The sequence below is a fragment of the Periplaneta americana genome, chromosome 11 (assembly GCF_040183065.1).
Source record: "Periplaneta americana isolate PAMFEO1 chromosome 11, P.americana_PAMFEO1_priV1, whole genome shotgun sequence".
NCBI classification, from domain to species: Eukaryota; Metazoa; Arthropoda; class Insecta; order Blattodea; family Blattidae; genus Periplaneta; species Periplaneta americana.
In genome coordinates this window covers 164070552-164091220 of record NC_091127.1, presented here as the reverse complement: position 1 = coordinate 164091220, position 20669 = coordinate 164070552, and the positions used below count along the sequence as shown (strand labels likewise).

The 20669-nt window shown below is 36.1% G+C and overlaps 1 protein-coding gene across 1 annotated transcript; it reads left to right on the top strand.

Moving 5' to 3' along the window:
* The first annotated feature begins 255 nt into the window (after positions 1–255).
* LOC138708651 (leucine-rich repeat transmembrane neuronal protein 3-like) lies at positions 256–3979 on the top strand. The gene is made up of 2 exons (XM_069838737.1): positions 256–355; positions 1863–3979. Exon 2 carries the CDS (start codon positions 1876–1878, stop codon positions 3895–3897), a length of 2022 nt encoding a protein of 673 aa, XP_069694838.1. The 5' UTR covers positions 256–355; positions 1863–1875; the 3' UTR covers positions 3898–3979.
* Positions 3980–20669: the final 16690 nt, after the last annotated feature.

The following is a 20669-nucleotide window of genomic DNA, read 5'->3' as shown; positions in this document are numbered from 1 at the left end:
TACAAACCCCCATAAAGTCAGAATTCAGAAAAAAAAACAATACTAATTATGTCATAGATAAACTATTTAGATTATATTTTTACGAAATGTCTTTTTCCATATTATAGTGATAGAGAGTTATGTGATATTTCACTTGTAGGTGACTGGGGGCATATATTTATAGCAGCTATGAAAAGGGAAGTGAGAGAGTTCATTTAATACAGCTGATTGTGCAGCTGCGTCATCTGCCGACACACTCTGTCGTCCTCGAGGCCCACTTCTTATTTTGGTTCAGTCGCTCCGTCATCACAGCCAAGCGAAATAAACGCCAGTGAATCTAATTTTCCTGCAAACAACTTTCAAGTTATTACTGATGGTAAGTAGTTTCGTTTACTGTCAATGGACAATACACTTCTGACTGTAATTATGTACCATTCAAGCATTGCGCGAAGCATTGTTGCTATCCTCCAGGTGTACCACGTTTCCCTTAGAAGGAAAAGAAAATTACCTTATTTCCATAATTTAGAAATCAAAACAAGCCTAACCATTCATATGTGTGAATAACCCTGGCCAAATGTCCGATCCTTGACATAAGACGATGTAGCTAAGATGTTGTTTATGATGGTAACAATGACGTTGACAATAATGACATTTAGTAATCAAAGGCAGTCTAAATATATGAATTTCAAAGCATACAAAATTACAAACGATTGAAATGACATAAATGCGCCGATCATTTAGGGCTGTGCTTTTTCAAAAAGTTAAAAAGTTGAATGTGGATTTTATATTCGTTAAAGGAATATATTACATACATTAATTAAGGTGATATGTATTTACTTAGCTCGACGAATAATTCGATGGTGATCGGGTAAAGGGATTGAAGTCATTTTTTGTGCAAATTAATTTTTGTTCCTCTGGTGAATTTACAAATTAAATTTTACATGAGGGTGTGAAGAAAAAAAAGGCTTGCATTTGATGCATTTTATTTATATAAAAAATTATTTGCAGTAAGTGCCCTAAATTTTTAGACATTGGAAAATTTTCCTTTTAAAAGATGGAAAAATTCAAGTACCTTGTAGCAACAGTAACAAATGGAAATTACTCTCGAGAGGAAATTAAACGCAGAATAAATATAAGAAATGCGTGTTATTATTCGGTTGAGATGCTTTTATCATCCAGTCTGCTCTATAAAAATCTGAAAGTTAGAATTTATAAAACAGTTAGGGCCTATATTACCGGTTGTTCTGTATGGTTTGGAAATTTGGACTCTCACTTTGAGAAAGGAACAGAGGTTAAGGATGTTCGAGAATTAAGTGCTTAGGAAGATATTTGGGGCCAAGAGGGATGAAGTTACAGGAGAATGGAGAAAGTTACACAACACAGAACTGCACGCATTGTATTCTTTACTTGACATAATTATGAACATTAAGTACAGACGTTTGAGATGGGCAGGACATGTAGCACGTATGGACGAATCCAGAAATGCATATAGAGTGTTAGTTGGGGGGCCGGAGGGAAAAAGACCTTTGGGGAGGCCGAGACGTAGATGGGAAGATAATATTAAAATGTATTTGAGGGAGGTGGAATATGATGATAGAGAATGGATTAATGTTGCTCAGGATAGGGACGGATGGCGGGCTTATGTGAGGGCGGCAATGAACCTCCGGGTTCCTTAAAAGCCAGTAAGTATTATTATTATTATTATTATTATTATTATTATTATTATTATGAGTTATAATTAATTGGGCGTGAATAAATTAGGCTACGTACGTTTACTGGTCACAAAGAATACTTATTTTTAATTGTACGATACACTAATTAATATTAATTTCTTTCCTATATAGAAAATAACTAAATTAATTACACTTTCTATCTTTCTACAGATCATCTGTCACGATGTCCCTAACACTGCGAATCATAATGGTCGCATCATTGCTGATGGTGCCAGCCTTCGTGTTTTGTATTTGGTTGCTGATGAGGGCCATACAATCGTCAGTGCTGTGTTCCAGTGGATGCTGGTGCGATCCAGGCGGCGAAATAATGAACTGCTCACGTGCAGATTTCCAAGAGATACCGCAGACTTTTCAGAGACATACTAGACTCATACTCGACCATAACAACTTGCAGAAACTTGGCAAAAATGCATTTCAATCTAAAAACATTGTGCAACTTAAATATCTAGACCTAGATTACTGCAATATATCATACATAGATAGAGATGCTTTCAATGGTCTAGTACTGATTGAACAACTAAGTTTGGAAGACAATTTCTTAACAGAATTAAAAGTCGGTACATTTAAAAATATGACAGAAATATCGGGTCTTCATCTGGCAGGAAACAGAATTGAGAAGTTGGAGGTGGGCATTTTCGAAGACTTGATATCATTAGACTGGATAAGTTTACAGTATAATTTATTACACAGCTTGGAAAGCGGTAATTTCGTAGGTCTTGCTAATTTACGTGGCCTTTGGCTGTCAGGAAACAGATTGTCTTATCTTCATCCGGATGTATTTATGCATTTGACTAAGCTAAATTACTTACATCTAGATGAAAACGAAAAACTTTATATTCCAAGTGACAGTTCCTTTCTTAATTCACCGACATTGGAGACTCTGGATATTTCTGAATGTAATCTAAGCCTCATAACATCTAAATCATTCGAAAATATGAGTTACCTTAAGGAAGTGGACTTTAGTGGTAATAATGTAAAGGGTGTTGATAAAGGTTTATTTGCTACTATCCCGAGGCTATCAAATTTATTCTTGACTGGAAACCCACTTGAATGTGATTGTGATCTGTTAGAAGTGTGGAAGTGGTGCAATGAACACGGCGTTAAAACTGCAAGAAGGAAAAGAGTTGTGAAATGTGAGACTCCAGATAAAATGTCAGGAATGTGGTGGGGCGTGCTAGACAAGGCTCAGTGTGCGAATAGCAGTATAATACTCGAGAAAGACTACAACTCTGCAGTTCCAAATTACAACACAGACTATTATTATGAAGAACACTATAAATTCAAGACATTTTTAGAATATGTTCATCCTGTAATATGCGTGTTTTTACTCCTATTTGGTACAATTGGAAACTTCACTCTCGTAGTTGTGATTATATGCAATTCAGAAATGCATACCGTCCCCAATATTTACATATTGAATTTAGCTTTTAGCGACTTCCTTCTGTTGGCCACGAACACGTTGTCAGCCTACATCGACACATCGCCAAAATCTTGGCAGTTCGGTCAGCTATTGTGCCAGACATTCAGTTTTCTTCGGCATTTAAGTGTAGGAGTATCGGCATACTTGATAGCCATTATGAGTGTTCAGAGGTACATAGTGATATCGAGGCCTTTACACAACAGAAGCTTCTCTTCAATGATAAAAACAGTAGCAGTGATATCCATCGTCGGTATCTGGATCACGTGCTCTTTATTTGCGATTCCTTTTGCGATGTCTTTTAATATTGATACCAGTGGTCGCTGCAGTATGTTCGATAGCTGGAAATATTATACGAAACTGGTTTTATTTGAGCTTCTGGTGTTCTGTGTTCTTCCTGTATGTGTAATAGTATGTATGTATGTTCTAACGGCTCGTGATTTAATGAGAATTAAGGAGCTCACTCCTGGAGAAATACACAACCAAGAGAATGCACGCAGAAGCACCGCTAGGGTTGTGTTAAGTCTTGCATTAGTATTTGCTGTAAGTTTCCTTCCATATCACATAATATGGGCTTACGTTGTTAATATTCGGTATGACAATTCTATAGAAATTTGGTATATATACACAATATCGCGGTATTTGCTTGTATTCAATTCCTGTTTTAATCCAGTAGCACTATACCTTTCAAGCAAACGTTACAAAAGTTACTTCAAACAGTACTTACTTCGATGTTGTGTAAACAACAAGAAACAAATAATGGAATAATTTAAGTGTGAAATTGAATGTGAAATTGATAAATTTCAAAGTTTAAATATATTGTTACATATTTTGTGTTAGTCAATAAAAGTAAAATCTATGTATATAATTTGAACTGGTAATGAAAATTACGGGAAAATGGCTGACCGGATTTTAATAAATGACCCTTCATTTTGAAGCTTGGAACCCGAAGTTTTTCAAAAAATAGTAGTTTCAGTGAAATGTCAATTTTCCTACATCATTTCCCTATTTTCCAAAATCCGTTTGTCGTCAGTTTTGAGAAATAATGGCTTTTAGAATGAAATAAAACACACACTACAATAAACAATATTACACGAAGGCCATGACCTGCAGGATTCCTATCATATTTAGAGTTCAGATAGCGTATAAAAATAATTTACAGGTCTGATCCTCTGGTCTGTAGTTTTCCGAGTACAGCTGTGTATTGGATATTAAGAACTACAAAACTTAAGAATGTTTGATGACATTATTACCATTAAAAACGAAATATTATTATAGTTAATACAATATTATGTGAGTACACCTATTTGTCACTAATTACACACATTAATGCTATATTGATGATATGAAAGTGAAATCTTTTGAGGTTTTATGTAGGCCTAAGTAGACGCAGAGAAGGAATATTTTAAATTAGATCTTCATTTCTATAATTTACTGAGTAACAGCTATATATAATGTTACTGAAAACTATGAAACTTACGTACGGTAACAATATTGTTATTAAAAATGAAATACTTATTTAGTTATTAGTCAAGTGATGTGGTCTTTTTCATATATTTAATGGCAGTGTGATGTACATATTTATATGTCTGATTCTCTAATTTTCCTAGGTAGTAATGAGTCATGTTTCCTATTTTAGCTGCGTCTTGAAACTAAATCGAAATTAATTTCATATTTCTTTGGTTTCATCGAACCTGAAATGTTCTTAACTCTCAATATAATCCGCAATGACCTGAAATAGCTACTGCATTACTCCCACATGAAAAAATTCCCTGATCGTCCTAACACTGTTACTTGCGTTTTTGCATTGAAACTCAAGAACTGAAGATGGATAGGTTCAAGGAAAAGTATTTAGCATAAAAGCATTCAGAGGGAGTATGTTTCACTATTATGGAAGCAAATAACTTCCAATATGTCTGGTATTCTTCACTGGAAATAAATTTGAAAAAATTTAATTTGTATTTCCAATGAACTTAGTTTGCAGCATTTGCTGCACAAGCCACTAGTTCACTATAAATTTAACTATTATTCATCACGCATAAAATGTGCATAGGTTCAGAATATGCATATAATATTTATGAATAGGTCCTATAACAACGTGAGACATCTCACATCGCAGCTTATTGGGTACGTCTACCGAGTCGGATGTTGAAGGTGAAGAGAGATGTGACCAACATGGCGCAGTGAACGAGCAGAAATAAACCAAAGCTGGATATGATTTAGTACATAATGTAATATAATTAAATAGAAAATACAAACAAGTATAGTATAAATACAGTAGCGTGCAAATTAATCCGAACACGACATATTTTTACATTTTCTGTCATTGTTGGCCTCACAGCTGCTCATACCGCTTTAATTGACATCTGTAGTACGTGTAATTCCATTGTTGAAGGTCTGTCATTTTTTTATAATATGTGTCATTTTGCCTGTCGTTTTGTACTTATAAGCTTTTCAGTTGTGTTGAAGACTTAATACTGCAATCCTGTGTACATTCTGTCGTCTTCACAAATGGATACAACTCCACGAAAACGGTCTAAAATTATAACATTAGCAGAGCATTCTTCTATGACACAGAGGCAAATTGCTGCAGAATGTCACATCGGTTTGGCTACTGTTAATTCGATCATAAAACGATACAGGGAGACTGGATCCATCACACCCCAGAAAAAAGGAAACTGTGGCCGGAAAAGGAAGACTTCACCTGCAGATGATCGTTTAATTGCCGGGAAAAGTAAATTAAATCCTAGACTAACTGCTGTCGACTTAACCCGCGAGTTAATGGCTACCACTGGGGCGAATATTCACGTCACAACAGTGCGGCGTAGGCTTTTGGAAGCTGGACGAAGGGCTCGTAAGCCTATTAAGAAGCAACTGCTAACCCCTGTTATGTGCAAAAAACGCTTAATGTGGGCAAAATTACATCAACACTGGACAGTGAATGACTGGAAGAATGTACTTTTTTCCGATGAGTCTCATTTCGAGGTCCACGGCCACCGTGTTTCTTACGTACGGAAAGGATCTGAAAAAGTAACAGCAGCTCATCTCCAACAAGCACCCAAATACCCCCCTAAAGTAATGTTTTGGGGTTGTTTTACACATGAAGGGCCTGGAGCATTAATACCTATCAAGGGAATGATGAATTCTGACAAATATATTCACTTATTGGAAACCAGAATCGTACCCTAGCTGCAAAAATCATTTCCGGATGGCAGAGGTGTGTTCCAACAAGACCTGGCACCATGCCATACGTCTCGAAAAACTACAGAATTCTTCAACAAGAAGAATATTCAGATACTCCCCTGGCAACTCACCCGACATCAACCCCATTGAGAACTTGTGGTCAATTTGCAAAAGAAGAATGCAAAAATGGATTGTTCTACAAAGGGGAAGATGATTTCTGCACTCATTGGTGTATGGTTTCGCGATGAAGAAATGAAGAATATTTGTGGGAAATTAGTGGAATCTATGCCAAATCGTCTCAGAGCTGTTATTAGGAACAAGGGAGGCCACATAGATTACTGAGGTATGTCTTAGATCCTTTTTTTTATCCCGTTTGAGTGTTTTTGCATAAGTAATTACGTTGTTCGGATTAATTTGCACGCTACTGTATTATACATAATAATAAAATAGTAATAATTAAACAAACTGTAAATTGAGAAAACTGAATATAAATAACAAAACATGATAACTGCCGATTTGCACAGAAATTTCCTGAAGGTACATTTGACTGTGCCACATACAATACAATATCTATTACTGACTCCTGATCAAGAAAATATATATAGTCCTGTATAGTATGTCTATTACAACGAACTGTTGCTCATGACATTAATAAAGGATAGAGAGATTGATTGATTGATTGATTCATTGATTGATTGATACAGTACCGTAGAAGAGGGTAAAGTCGATCAAAATTTTGCAATTTTTTAATGATATTAAGGTTATGCAATGGAGCGACGTTCCTCAGAAAATAGCATTTTGTCGTCATATCCTTCACTGATGAAGACATATTACAAGAATTGAATTACAATCTATAAAAAAACTGTTTTTTTTTATTTGACTTGTGATCGAAGTTACCTGCTTAAATAGGGTAAAGTCGATTACCACTGAATTTTTTTCGTTTAAGATCGATTTAAACATATTGCGGAGTAAAATCGATCACTGTTTATGGTTTTAAAAAACAAATTAAGTGTATTACACATATTTTATTTGTTATAAGGTGTGTAAAAACAATAATAATCTCCAATATATGCCTATAGCATTATATAGTGTATCTTTTGTTACTGTGATCATACTATTCGATACAATTAGGCCTATAGGTCTCCACTGTACAATCGTGACTATGATTACCAACTTATAAAACATAAAAACACATTTTAATTCTTCACATACCAACAAAAAAAGATTTAAGAATTCAAAATTTACATTGAAATACCACCCTTCAATTATAATCTAAAATGCAATTCAACATTGCTCAGGTTTATATGAGATGTTATTTGAAATCTTCCCCTCCTCATGTCACTTTAGACACTACGTTGTTCCCATACTCAAGTACAGAAGGGTGTACAAAATATATTCATTTGGCAGTGCTTCTCTTACGCAAGAAATTCACCATAATTTCGTCTTCCTCTCTCCCCACTATCCCATCAATATAAGCTATACTATGACACTTTTCTGTTTATAAGTGTTAGTTGGAGGCATTTCGCTGAACAATTTATTGTTCCTGCTGGTCCTATCTGTTCCGAGTAGGTCGATGGCATGATCGACTTAACCCTACAAAGGTACAAGTTTTCTTAAAATAATAAGTTTCAATACTAACATTTACGAACTGCAGAATTATTATTTTAGGATACAAACTCAACGAAAAGTACTTACGTATACTTCCTGTCTTCTTTCACTGCTGACTATAATTTAGAGCTTGTAAGACTTTGTTTTCATTTAAGAGAAAAAGTTGAAAATAACAACGGTAATTACACAGTGTTCCCATTGTTGGCATTCGCAGGCTTTTTGTTGTCCCTCTCGCTTACATTTACAATGTAAGGCAATGAAGTCAGCATAACAACATTTTAACAAATAACTGAGAAAATATATAATTTTCAATACAAATCGCAAATGATCGATTTTAAACCCCCTGATTGACTTTACCCACTTCTACGGTACTTTAGATATTGAATTTATGAACGAGAAGAGGAGTGTTCCTATCAAATTATAGCACTACAACACCTTAATAAATGATATGATTAATTTCATGCCTTAAAGTGTCAACAACACCCATGCCAGATAGTTTGTTTCTCCTGGAAAATAATGTTTTTCGACTATGGTTGTTTTTTTTAACCTTGAATTGTGAAATGTTGCTAACATCAGTTGTTTCATCTCTTGGAAACAAAAATCGTAAATCAAATTTTATTTTAATTTGTAATTGACTTTCACTATCAAGTCTCATTTCTTTTATTATATTTGTCACTGTATATCGAAAAGACTTAAAATTTGAAATGAATTGGGTTCTCAGGGCGTATTTCGTCAGCTGCTACAAACTAATCGCTGATACGCGATTCAAAAATTCTTAATATTTCGCAGATTTATACAAAGCTTTTCTTTCATCTGATGTTCTTTTATATAAAGTGAAAAGTCCAGATATTAGAAAGTTTCTTACAAAATATAGATTTTTTTTATTTGTTCCTTCCCACAAAATGCCATAACTTTCATTTCTGATGTTTATATAATCATGTTATATTATTTGTAGAGCAAATAAAATTTAAGAATCATTTTGGAGAGTAGCAGATCATCAGCAGTAATGAGTGAATTCGTAAATGTTTCTTCGGAGATAAGGAGTCCAGGTTCTAGATCTACATAAAATAAATAATAGGTGGTGATTATAGTAGACAAAAAATGCTAGAAGCTACTTCTTTCATATTTTAGACTCTGAAGGTTGTTATTGTCTTACCGGTAGGCCTACATTTCAATTCTAAGATAGAATGTTTTTGCGCAAGTCACAGATATCTTACTTTTGATATGGAGATGTGAGTTCAATAAATTTTAACACTTTTCAGAAAAATACTTTTGGATGTTTGACTATGCACTGGAGTTTCTCTACACGCCTTCGTGATCTCGGCACTAGAATAAAATGGTGGGGTTGCCACCACGCTTCGACCGCCAGCACAATGGTGGACTACCCAATAGACTTCTTCTGAGAATAATTTAACATTTTATCATTTTCATTTATTGTAGATTTTAATATGTGAAACAGTAATATTTTAGGTTGTCAATGCTTTAGTTTCCATGTGTATATCATGGGTGAAATTTTCACATATTTGAAACTATGCTATCGAAACTAACAAATGTTGGCATAATCACTGAATTCTCGAAACACGCGTTTGTTGCAGGAAAGGGAAGTAGCGTTTATCTCTAGTAAACAGTTGCCGTTTATCCTAGTTTTATTTTTGGTCGACCTCCTTGATCTTTTTGTTACCGTCAGAATTAGGCAACCGTTTTAAAAGGTTCAAAATTTGCCTAGATTTTTGGAAGTTCTGAGCATGACTTTATACTGCAGGTAAAGCTAGAAGACCTATGCAGTACATTTACGAACTTGAAAGAACCCTGCTCGGAATTAGTGTGCTCTAGAAACATTTTCATCAAATAAAATACTATTATATAAAAAATGACGATCACACCTAAATTTTATATTGATCGATTTTTATTTTGACTACGTCATACTACTTTAGACCAACAAAACGATACGGAAAGATGTGTTTCAACCAATTATGGCTGCTTATCCTACAATTTTTATCACCTCCATAGCATTTTTGTTTTTATCACCTCCCTAGCATTTTTTATTTGTTTGTCAACATTGTACTTTCAATAACTGCACCGGTACCTTTTAAAATTATTCACGTTTTTTCATCATCCTTAATTAAAACTTTTCTTTCATTTATCTTGTTTATAATATTTATGTTGTGTTATAGCTTCTGCTGTATCAGATTATGGATAGTCACGTATCAGAGATTGTTTAATATATATTGATAATTGAAGTGGAATGCAAATATTTTAATAAAAATGAAACTGAATCAACAAAGCCTTCATTAGTAATCGTCCATAGAGTCCAATTAATTTTGAATAGTTGGTACAACTGGTAAAGGAGAACATCTCATCGTAACACACTACTGCCATCCAGCGGAATATCTGTAATGATGAGATGATGAAATAATACTTTTCCAAGAAAGTTTAGTATTTCAGTAAATAAATTAATATTTTGTTGTATTAAAGTACTTTATTTCTTCTAATCTTTATACACTTTTTTTCTAATCGGGTAATAGTCAAATCCCATTCGAGTTTTGGTTTTCTCTAGATAAATAAAAACTTCTAATGAGATTATCGTTCATAATCTCTATGATATTTGAATAAAATTGTTCTTCTTCTGTGAGTCTTATTTTAACGAAGTTTCAGCGAATTAAGGAGTGTCCTGAAGTCTGGATAGCTCGCATATGCCTGAGAGAAACTATATTAAAGCTATGATGATTTTTCTATAGAAACGTTATTCTCACAATGAACCTGTTTTATTTGTGGAGTGTCGTTTCAAAACGTATTAAATACATCCTCGGTCGAAATTTAGTTTGAAGCGATTTCGCATAGCTGAGACGGTATTCTTTAAGACCCTGATCTCATATTCAAGCAATTCGTATTCTTTCCCGCCTTTTTCTATGATGAAAATTGTGTGTTGAATCAAATCGTATTATGTACAACTTCCATGATGTGTCGGATCAAATCGTATTATGTACAACTTCCATGATGTGTCGGATCAAATCGTATTATGTACAACTTCCATGATGTGTCGGATCAAATCGTATTATGTACAACTTCCATGATGTGTCGGATCAAATCGTATTATGTGCAACTTCCATGATGTGTCGGATCAAATCGTATTATGTACAACTTCCATGATGTGTCGGATCAAATCGTATTATGTGCAACTTCCATGATGTGTCGGATCAAATCGTATTATGTACAACTTCCATGATGTGTCGGATCAAATCGTATTATGTGCAACTTCCATGATGTGTCGGATCAAATCGTATTATGTACAACTTCCATGATGTGTCGGATCAAATCGTATTATGTACAACTTCCATGATGTGTCGGATCAAATCGTATTATGTGCAACTTCCATGATGTGTCGGATCAAATCGTATTATGTACAACTTCCATGATGTGTCGGATCAAATCGTATTATGTGCAACTTCCATGATGTGTCGGATCAAATCGTATTATGTGCAACTTCCATGATGCATCGGATCAAATCGTATTATGTGCAACTTCCATGATGTGTCGGATCAAATCGTATTATGTGCAACTTCCATGATGTGTCGGATCAAATCGTATTATGTGCAACTTCCATGATGTGTCGGATCAAATCGTTTTATGTACAACTTCCATGATGTGTCGGATCAAATCTTATTATGTACAACTTCCATGATGTGTCGGATCAAATCGTATTATGTACAACTTCCATGATGTGTCGGATCAAATCGTATTATGTGCAACTTCCATGATGTGTCGGATCAAATCGTATTATGTACAACTTCCATGATGTGTCGGATCAAATCGTATCATGTGCAACTTCCATGATGTGTCGGATCAAATCGTATTATGTACAACTTCCATGATGTGTCGGATCAAATCGTATTATGTACAACTTCCATGCTGTGTCGGATCAAATCGTATTATGTGCAACTTCCATGATGTGTCGGATCAAATCGTATTATGTACAACTTCCATGATGTGTCGGATCAAATCGTATTATGTGCAACTTCCATGATGTGTCGGATCAAATCGTATTATGTACAACTTCCATGATGTATCGGATCAAATCGTATTATGTACAACTTCCATGATGTGTCGGATCAAATTGTAATATGTGCAACTTGCATGATGTGTCGGATCAAATCGTATTATGTGCAACTTCCATGATGTGTCGCATCAAATCGTATTATGTACAACTTCCATGATGTGTCGGATCAAATCGTATTATGTGCAACTTCCATGATGTGTCGGATCAAATCGTATTATGTACAACTTCCATGATATGTCGGATCAAATCGTATTATGTGCAACTTCCATGATGTGTCGGATCAAATCGTATTATGTACAACTTCCATGATGTGTCGGATCAAATCGTATTATGTACAACTTCCATGATGTGTCGGATCAAATCGTATTATGTGCAACTTCCATGATGTGTCGGATCAAATCGTATTATGTACAACTTCCATGATGTGTCGGATCAAATCGTATTATGTGCAACTTCCATGATGTGTCGGATCAAATCGTATTATGTGCAACTTCCATGATGCATCGGATCAAATCGTATTATGTGCAACTTCCATGATGTGTCGGATCAAATCGTATTATGTACAACTTCCATGATGTATCGGATCAAATCGTATTATGTACAACTTCCATGATGTGTCGGATCAAATCGTATTATGTGCAACTTCCATGATGTGTCGGATCAAATCGTATTATGTGCAACTTCCATGATGTGTCGGATCAAATCGTATTATGTACAACTTCCATGATGTGTCGGATCAAATCGTATTATGTGCAACTTCCATGATGTGTCGGATCAAATCGTATTATTTGCAACTTCCATGATGTGTCGGATCAAATCGTATTATGTGCAACTTCCATGATGTGTCGGATCAAATCGTATTATGTACAACTTCCATGATGTGTCGGATCAAATCGTATTATGTACAACTTCCATGATGTGTCGGATCAAATCGTATTATGTGCAACTTCCATGATGTGTCGGATCAAATCGTATTATGTACAACTTCCATGATGTGTCGGATCAAATCGTATTATGTGCAACTTCCATGATGTGTCGGATCAAATCGTATTATGTGCAACTTCCATGATGCATCGGATCAAATCGTATTATGTGCAACTTCCATGATGTGTCGGATCAAATCGTATTATGTGCAACTTCCATGATGTGTCGGATCAAATCGTATTATGTGCAACTTCCATGATGTGTCGGATCAAATCGTATTATGTACAACTTCCATGATGTGTCGGATCAAATCGTATTATGTGCAACTTCCATGATGTGTCGGATCAAATCGTATTATGTGCAACTTCCATGATGTGTCGGATCAAATCGTATTATGTACAACTTCCATGATGTGTCGGTCAAATCGTATTATGTACAACTTCCATGATGTGTCGGATCAAATCGTATTATGTGCAACTTCCATGATGTGTCGGATGAAATCGTATTATGTACAACTTCCATGATGTGTCGGATCAAATCGTATTATGTACAACTTCCATGATGTGTCGGATGAAATCGTATTATGTGCAACTTCCATGATGTGTCGGATCAAATCGTATTATGTACAACTTCCATGATGTGTCGGATCAAATCGTATTATGTGCAACTTCCATGATGTGTCGGATCAAATCGTATTATGTGCAACTTCCATGATGTGTCGGATCAAATCGTATCATGTACAACTTCCATGATGTGTCGGATCAAATCGTATTATGTCCAACTTCCATGATGTGTCGGATCAAATCGTATTATGTGCAACTTCCATGATGTGTCGGATCAAATCGTATTATGTACAACTTCCATGATGTGTCGGATCAAATCGTATTATGTACAACTTCCATGATGTGTCGGATCAAATCGTATTATGTGCAACTTCCATGATGTGTCGGATCAAATCGTATTATGTGCAACTTCCATGATGTGTCGGATCAAATCGTATTATGTACAACTTCCATGATGTGTCGGATCAAATCGTATTATGTGCAACTTCCATGATGTGTCGGATCAAATCGTATTATGTACAACTTCCATGATGTGTCGGATCAAATCGTATTATGTGCAACTTCCATGATGTGTCGGATCAAATCGTATTATGTGCAACTTCCATGATGTATCGGATCAAATCGTATTATGTGCAACTTCCATGATGTGTCGGATCAAATCGTATTATGTACAACTTCCATGATGTGTCGGATCAAATCGTATTATGTGCAACTTCCATGATGTATCGGATCAAATCGTATTATGTGCAACTTCCATGATGTGTCGGATCAAATCGTATTATGTGCAACTTCCATGATGTGTCGGATCAAATCGTATTATGTGCAACTTCCATGATGTGTCGGATCAAATCGTATTATGTGCAACTTCCATGATGTGTCGGATCAAATCGTATTATGTACAACTTCCATGATGTGTCGGATCAAATCGTATTATGTGCAACTTCCATGATGTGTCGGATCAAATCGTATTATGTACAACTTCCATGATGTGTCGGATCAAATCGTATTATGTGCAGCTTCCATGATGTGTCGGATCAAATCGTATTATGTGCAACTTCCATGATGCATCGGATCAAATCGTATTATGTGCAACTTCCATGATGTGTCGGATCAAATCGTATTATGTGCAACTTCCATGATGCGTCGGATCAAATCGTATTATGTACAACTTCCATGATGTGTCGGATCAAATCGTATTATGTGCAACTTCCATGATGTGTCGGATCAAATCGTATTATGTGCAACTTCCATGATGTGTCGGATCAAATCGTATTATGTACAACTTCCATGATGTGTCGGATCAAATCGTATTATGTACAACTTCCATGATGTGTCGGATCAAATCGTATTATGTGCAACTTCCATGATGTGTCGGATCAAATCGTATTATGTACAACTTCCATGATGTGTCGGATCAAATCGTATTATGTGCAACTTCCATTAGTTAAAATCTTAAATGGACAGCGTTGGCCAGCGTGTTGTATCTTCCCACCATTATTGAGTTTCCCGCTGTTTTACAACATTGTGATTATCAAGGTATGTACAATAGCAAAATCTATTAAGAGCAGTAAGGGAACCAGAGAGACGAGAGGTGGTGCCCGAAAGAGAGCACTGTATGTAGCTAAGAAGAGGGAAGTAGTGTAATTTATCTCTAAATTAAGAGCAAGTGGTCCACACCTGTGGAGTAACGGTGAGCACGTCTGGCCGAGAAACCAGGTGGCCCAGGTTTGATTCCCGTTCGGGGCAAGTTACCTAGTTGAGTTTTTTTCCGGGGTTTTCCCTCAACCCTATATGAGCAAATGCTGGATAACTATCGGTGCTGGACCCCGGACTCATATCACCGGTATTATCACCTTTACTTCATTCAGACGCTAAATAACCTCAGATGTTGATAGAGCATCGTAAAATAACCTACTATAAGAAAGAGCAAGGGAATCATATTACAATAGAAGTAAAAGTCAGAGACTCTATTTGGCTTCCGACTTAAATATTACAAAGTTCTTCAAAATGTAAAATTAAAGTGTTAATACTCGACTTAAGAGTAAAAAGATTTTTTTTTTTTTTTTTTCCCCCAAATATTTCTCGGACAGAATTCAATAGGCTATAGGATTTTGCACACCGGCCAATGATGAATGCAGTTATTGCGCAAACATGCTGTTCCCAATAAGAAACTGCGATGATACACTGAAAAATACTAGGCTCTTAGTCGATTTAGGCGCACATAAGCTTCGTGCCAATACGTTCCATAAAATTATGAGAACAGAACCTAGTGAGACACAGTCATTTTGTTTCGACTTACAGCAAGTACAATTGCTCTCGAAACTCAACATAAGTGAAGTATTTAATTCAAGACAATTAGCTTTCTATACTCTCTGTGTAACTGATAAAGCTTCACAGTAGCCAAATTTCTTTACATGAAATGAAGCAAAGGCTGGGCGGGCGCTATTGAAGTGGCACCTTGTGTCACTACATTTATCAGTGAATTTAATTTCGACAGTTCATCAAATGTATTAGGCTGTTCGCCGATGAATGATATATATAAGGATTGAAGAATAAAATATACAGGGTGGGCAAAAAGTCCCATTAGTCCATATTATTTTGTGTCATGAGAATAATGGGGAACATACTGACTCTTTAGATACTTAGGTATACACAGTTAGTGTACAGTGGTTATTTTGTTTGTATATTTGAATTATGACCAGAATTACATCAATAGTGTGCATATTTGAGGTATTTCAGATATTTAAGGGGATAACGGAACTTTGTGCTCACCCTGTAGATGCCATAATTATTTAAAATTTATATTCAATGTGAGTTAGAGATCGACCCGGGTGGCCGCACGATCCAAAGTATGTCTCTTTAGGCAGCTCCGTTCGAAGGGTTGCAGGTAAGAAACTCGCCATTCCTTATCACTATTTTCCAGCAGAAAGCAATAAAAACTATTAATATATCGTCCTACATACTATGCTGCTGTAAGGACCACAGAAAAACTGACAAATGACAGGGCACAATTCAGCGTGGTTTATAGATGCAAATCGTATTATGTGACAAAATCGCTTCAAAACATATTAAATACACTGTGTCGGTGCAAAACGAATTAAGTGCAAACTTCAATTGACAATATCGTGCAATAGATTAAACAATCAGTGTTAGTGTTTATTACATTTGGTGTCATTTCACAATGTCTAAAAAGTGACATTAAGATATTTAAAATTTTTCCATTATCTTAGCCGTGAAACGTTTTTTACGTTTCCTGTAAAATTTGTTTTTCTGCATTTAATACGATTTGAAACGACACTCCACATTTGTCATTACTTTTTCTGTGAATGGAATGTTCAAGAATAAACCCAAATAGTCCATTTCAATTAAGTCGGCACTTAGTACAAAGCAATTATTTAAATATCGTATCGTTACACTTTTAGTGTAAATAATGACACTATGGCACTATGTGGGAACATAGATCAAATATTTCAATAAGGACGAATATGTACAGTACAACGCAATGAATAGCAAAATAAATATAGAAAGAAAAGTAGACAGGCAGAATAAGACAACGAGAGAGTGAAAATGTCCAAAATAGAAATTTAAGTTCAATGGTGACAATCTTACTGCATCCATTACTTTGTCTAAACAGTATTGATACTGTATAAAGTAATTTATTTTTACTTCATGGAAAGAAAAGGTGAAAATGAAATTCCTAAGAATGAAAAAAAAAAAAGAGACTCAACTATTACAAAATCGGTGATCCTGAATATGAAGATTAGCAAGTGCAGGATAGCAATATTTAGGCCTATTAAGATTTCCTGAAAGCAGAGAAACTCGGACAGACGTAATCGTGTTATATAAAAGGTGAAACATAAAAAAATTACTCTTCAAAATTAAAAACAGGAAGTGGAGAGCAATCGCGTGGATCTAATTATCTACGCTTGCAGAGTTGCTCGTTATGCTACGTGAGCACGATCAGGGCGGTATCGTGGTCGATAATAATCACAATAAAAGGGACTATAGGTCGTATTCAGGAACGTCACTTCAACTTCACCTTCAGTTACATCCGGCTTCATCATCATCATCATCATCATCATCATCATCAGTGGCTCTACAACTCATTGCTGAATCTTGGCTTCCTCAAGGACTCGTCTCCAGCCATTGCGATGCAAAGCTACCATCCTCCAATTTCTCACCCCAACAGCTCTGGCATCACCATCCACTCCATCAATCCATCTCGATCTCGGCCTTCCTTTCCTTCTTGTCCCATCCGGCTGTGTTAGCATCACTCTCCTTGGGATCTCTGACTCTTCCTTCCTTATCAGGTGTCGACAGTACTTACGTAAAGGTATGAACAGTTTTTTCTTTCATGACACAAAAAAATCTAAACTAAAGTGTCATCATTTTCGTTCAGTTTTAAGGATTGCAGCTGCTAAAATAATTACTACTAATTACTACTTCATACAGAAAATATATTGTAACTAAAAATAAACGTCAAACTTCATAGCAGGTCCTTCAATTGAGAAAATTGAACTCTTGTAATTTGAGAAATGTGTTTTGAAATTATACAGATTGCAATACGTGAGCAATGAAATGAAAACTAGGAAGATAATTGTTATTGAATATTATCATTGAATATCCGAGGAAAAGAACCCTCATTCACCAAGCGGTATGCTAGGGTTTTAGTTTTTGTCATACGGTATACTACTTATCTATACTACTTATTTTTACACAGATAATGGTGAAATATGTATCTACAGTCTTTTAAATATAAGGTTTAGCAAGTCTATAAATTGTCTGTAGCAACAAGGTTTTTTGATCACTTCACATAGTGGAGTCCTGTATTCGGTGTTACAGTCCAGAAAATGTGTCTTTATTTGAAGTCTCTTTGCTTCAATAACAGGACAGTCAAATAGAAGGTGTTTCGCGCTGTGAAGATCTTCGCGGCAGAAGCATGTAGAGTCGATGTCTGCTGGAATGTTGAATCTGTCGAAGTAAGTTACAAATTTCCCATGTCCAGAAAGAAACTGAGTTGTTACGAAAGTAGATTTGAAGTGATGGCTTTTGAGTCGGTCGTGGATTGTTGGGAAGTAGTTGTCTCTTGTTAGTGATCGGGTTGTGCATGTCGTCCATTTAGTATTCCAGTTTTGATGAGTCTGTTGTATTTGTTTCTTTATGTATGATATCGGTTGTAAACTGTATGTCGGAGTTTCGTTGCTGGAGGCTGCTGCTTTCGCTATCTCATCAGCTCTTTCATTTTCTCTTACACCATTGTGTCCACGGACCCAAATGAGGCATATGTGCTGTGCGTACTTTTCAAGTAATTCCCTTGCCTCTATCGCTAATGGGTGACGGTTGTACTTGTCAGCGATGCAGTGAAGGGCAGCTTGGGAGTCACTAAATATGCGCGCTGAGTTTTCGTTCTTGATGCACCATTTCATAGCTTCATTAATTGCTAGAAGTTCTGCCTGAAAAACTGTGCAGTAAGGAGACAGTTTTATCTTGGTGCAAAATATTTCATTATCACTGTGGTAGGCAACAAATGCGCAGCCTACTGTTCTTCCAGTTGATTACTTTTGTGTCGTGATCCATCTGTGTATAATTATGTGGTAGTCGTGTGTCGAGGAGCAGGTGAGGAGGAGTTGTCCTTTTGGTGGAATGCTTGGGTGGCCCACTGCTATGTGATCCGCTAACTGTTCAATATTGTGGTTGTTGAATGTTGTATTGGAGTTTTTTTCGATTTTTCTTTAAGTCAGATAATTGAGCTCTCAAGCGGGAATCGAACCCGCGCAACTCTATCCACATTTCAAGTGCTTCTAGTTGCTTCTCTTCACTTCATCGTAATGTCCATGTTTCTGCTCCATACAATCCCACACTCCACTTCACTAGTCTCTTCCTTAGTTCTTTTTACAGAGTTCCTCAGAAGATGCTCCTTTTTCTATTAAAAGCTTCCTTTGCAGTTGCTATCCTCTTTTCGACTTTCTGCCTGCAGCTCATGTTACTGATTATAGTACACTCCAAAAATTGGAAATTTATGCTTTGATTTCTTTTTATTTTAGTAGGTTATTTTGCGACGCTTTATCAACATCTTAGGTTATTTAGCGTTTGAATGAGATGAAGGTGATAATGCCGGTGAAATTAGTGTGGGGTCCAGCACTAAAAGTTACCCAGCATTTGCTCATATTGATTTGAGAGAAAACCACAGAAAAAATCTCAACCCGACCGGGAATCGAACGCGGGCCACCTGGTTTCGCGGTTAGCTAGTTTGAGATTGAACTATATATTCTAATTTTGCAAGCTTCCATTATTCGTTATTTTTCCCTATTTAAAGTTTGGTAACAAATCTTACGACTACTGCAGCAAAATATTCGTATAATCCGTAAGCCTGGTTACTTACTCACTTACTGGCCTTAAGGAACCCGGAGGTTCATTGCCGCCCTCACATAAGCCCCCCATTCGTCCCTATCCTGAGCAAGATTAATCCATTCTCTACCATCATATCCCACCTCCCTCAAATCCATTTTAATATTATCTTCCCATCTACGTCTCGGCCTTCCTAAAGGTCTTTTTCCCTCCGGCCTCCCAACTAACACTCTATATGCATTTCTGGATTCGCCCATACGTGCTACATGCCCAGCCCATTTCAAACGTCTGGATTTAATGTTCCTAATTATGTGAGGTGAAGAATACCATGCGTGCAGTTCTGTGTTGTGTAACTTTCTCCATTCTTCTGTAACTTCATCCCCCTTAGCCCCAAATATTTTCCTAAACACCTTATTCTCAAACACCATTAATCTCTCTTCCTCTCGCAAAGTGAGAGTCCAAGTTTCACAACCATACAGAACAACCGGTAATATAACTGTTTTATAAATTCTAACTTTCAGATTTTTCGACAGCAGACTGGATGATAAAAGCTTCTCAATCGAATAATAACAGGCATTTTCCATATTTATTCTGTGTTTAATTTACTCCCGAGTATGCCTGGTTAACATTATGTATTTAGAGACTTCCACATCTTCATATACCTTTTCCTCCACACACCCCTGCCACACACTAAGCCATAAACTCTGCGCAATATTTTTCTTTCAAAACACTGGAGAATTTGTTCATTATTTTTGTTCATAGTCCACGTTTCACAGGCATACAGTAGTACTGGTCTTATGTAACGAGACCTTCACAGATCTTGATAATATGTTACTCTTCATATGTTGAATCAGACC

Bases quoted from the DNA above. Each gene is read 5' to 3' on its own strand.
- LOC138708651 (XM_069838737.1), top strand. From the start codon at position 1,876: ATGTCCCTAACACTGCGAATCATAATGGTCGCATCATTGCTGATGGTG.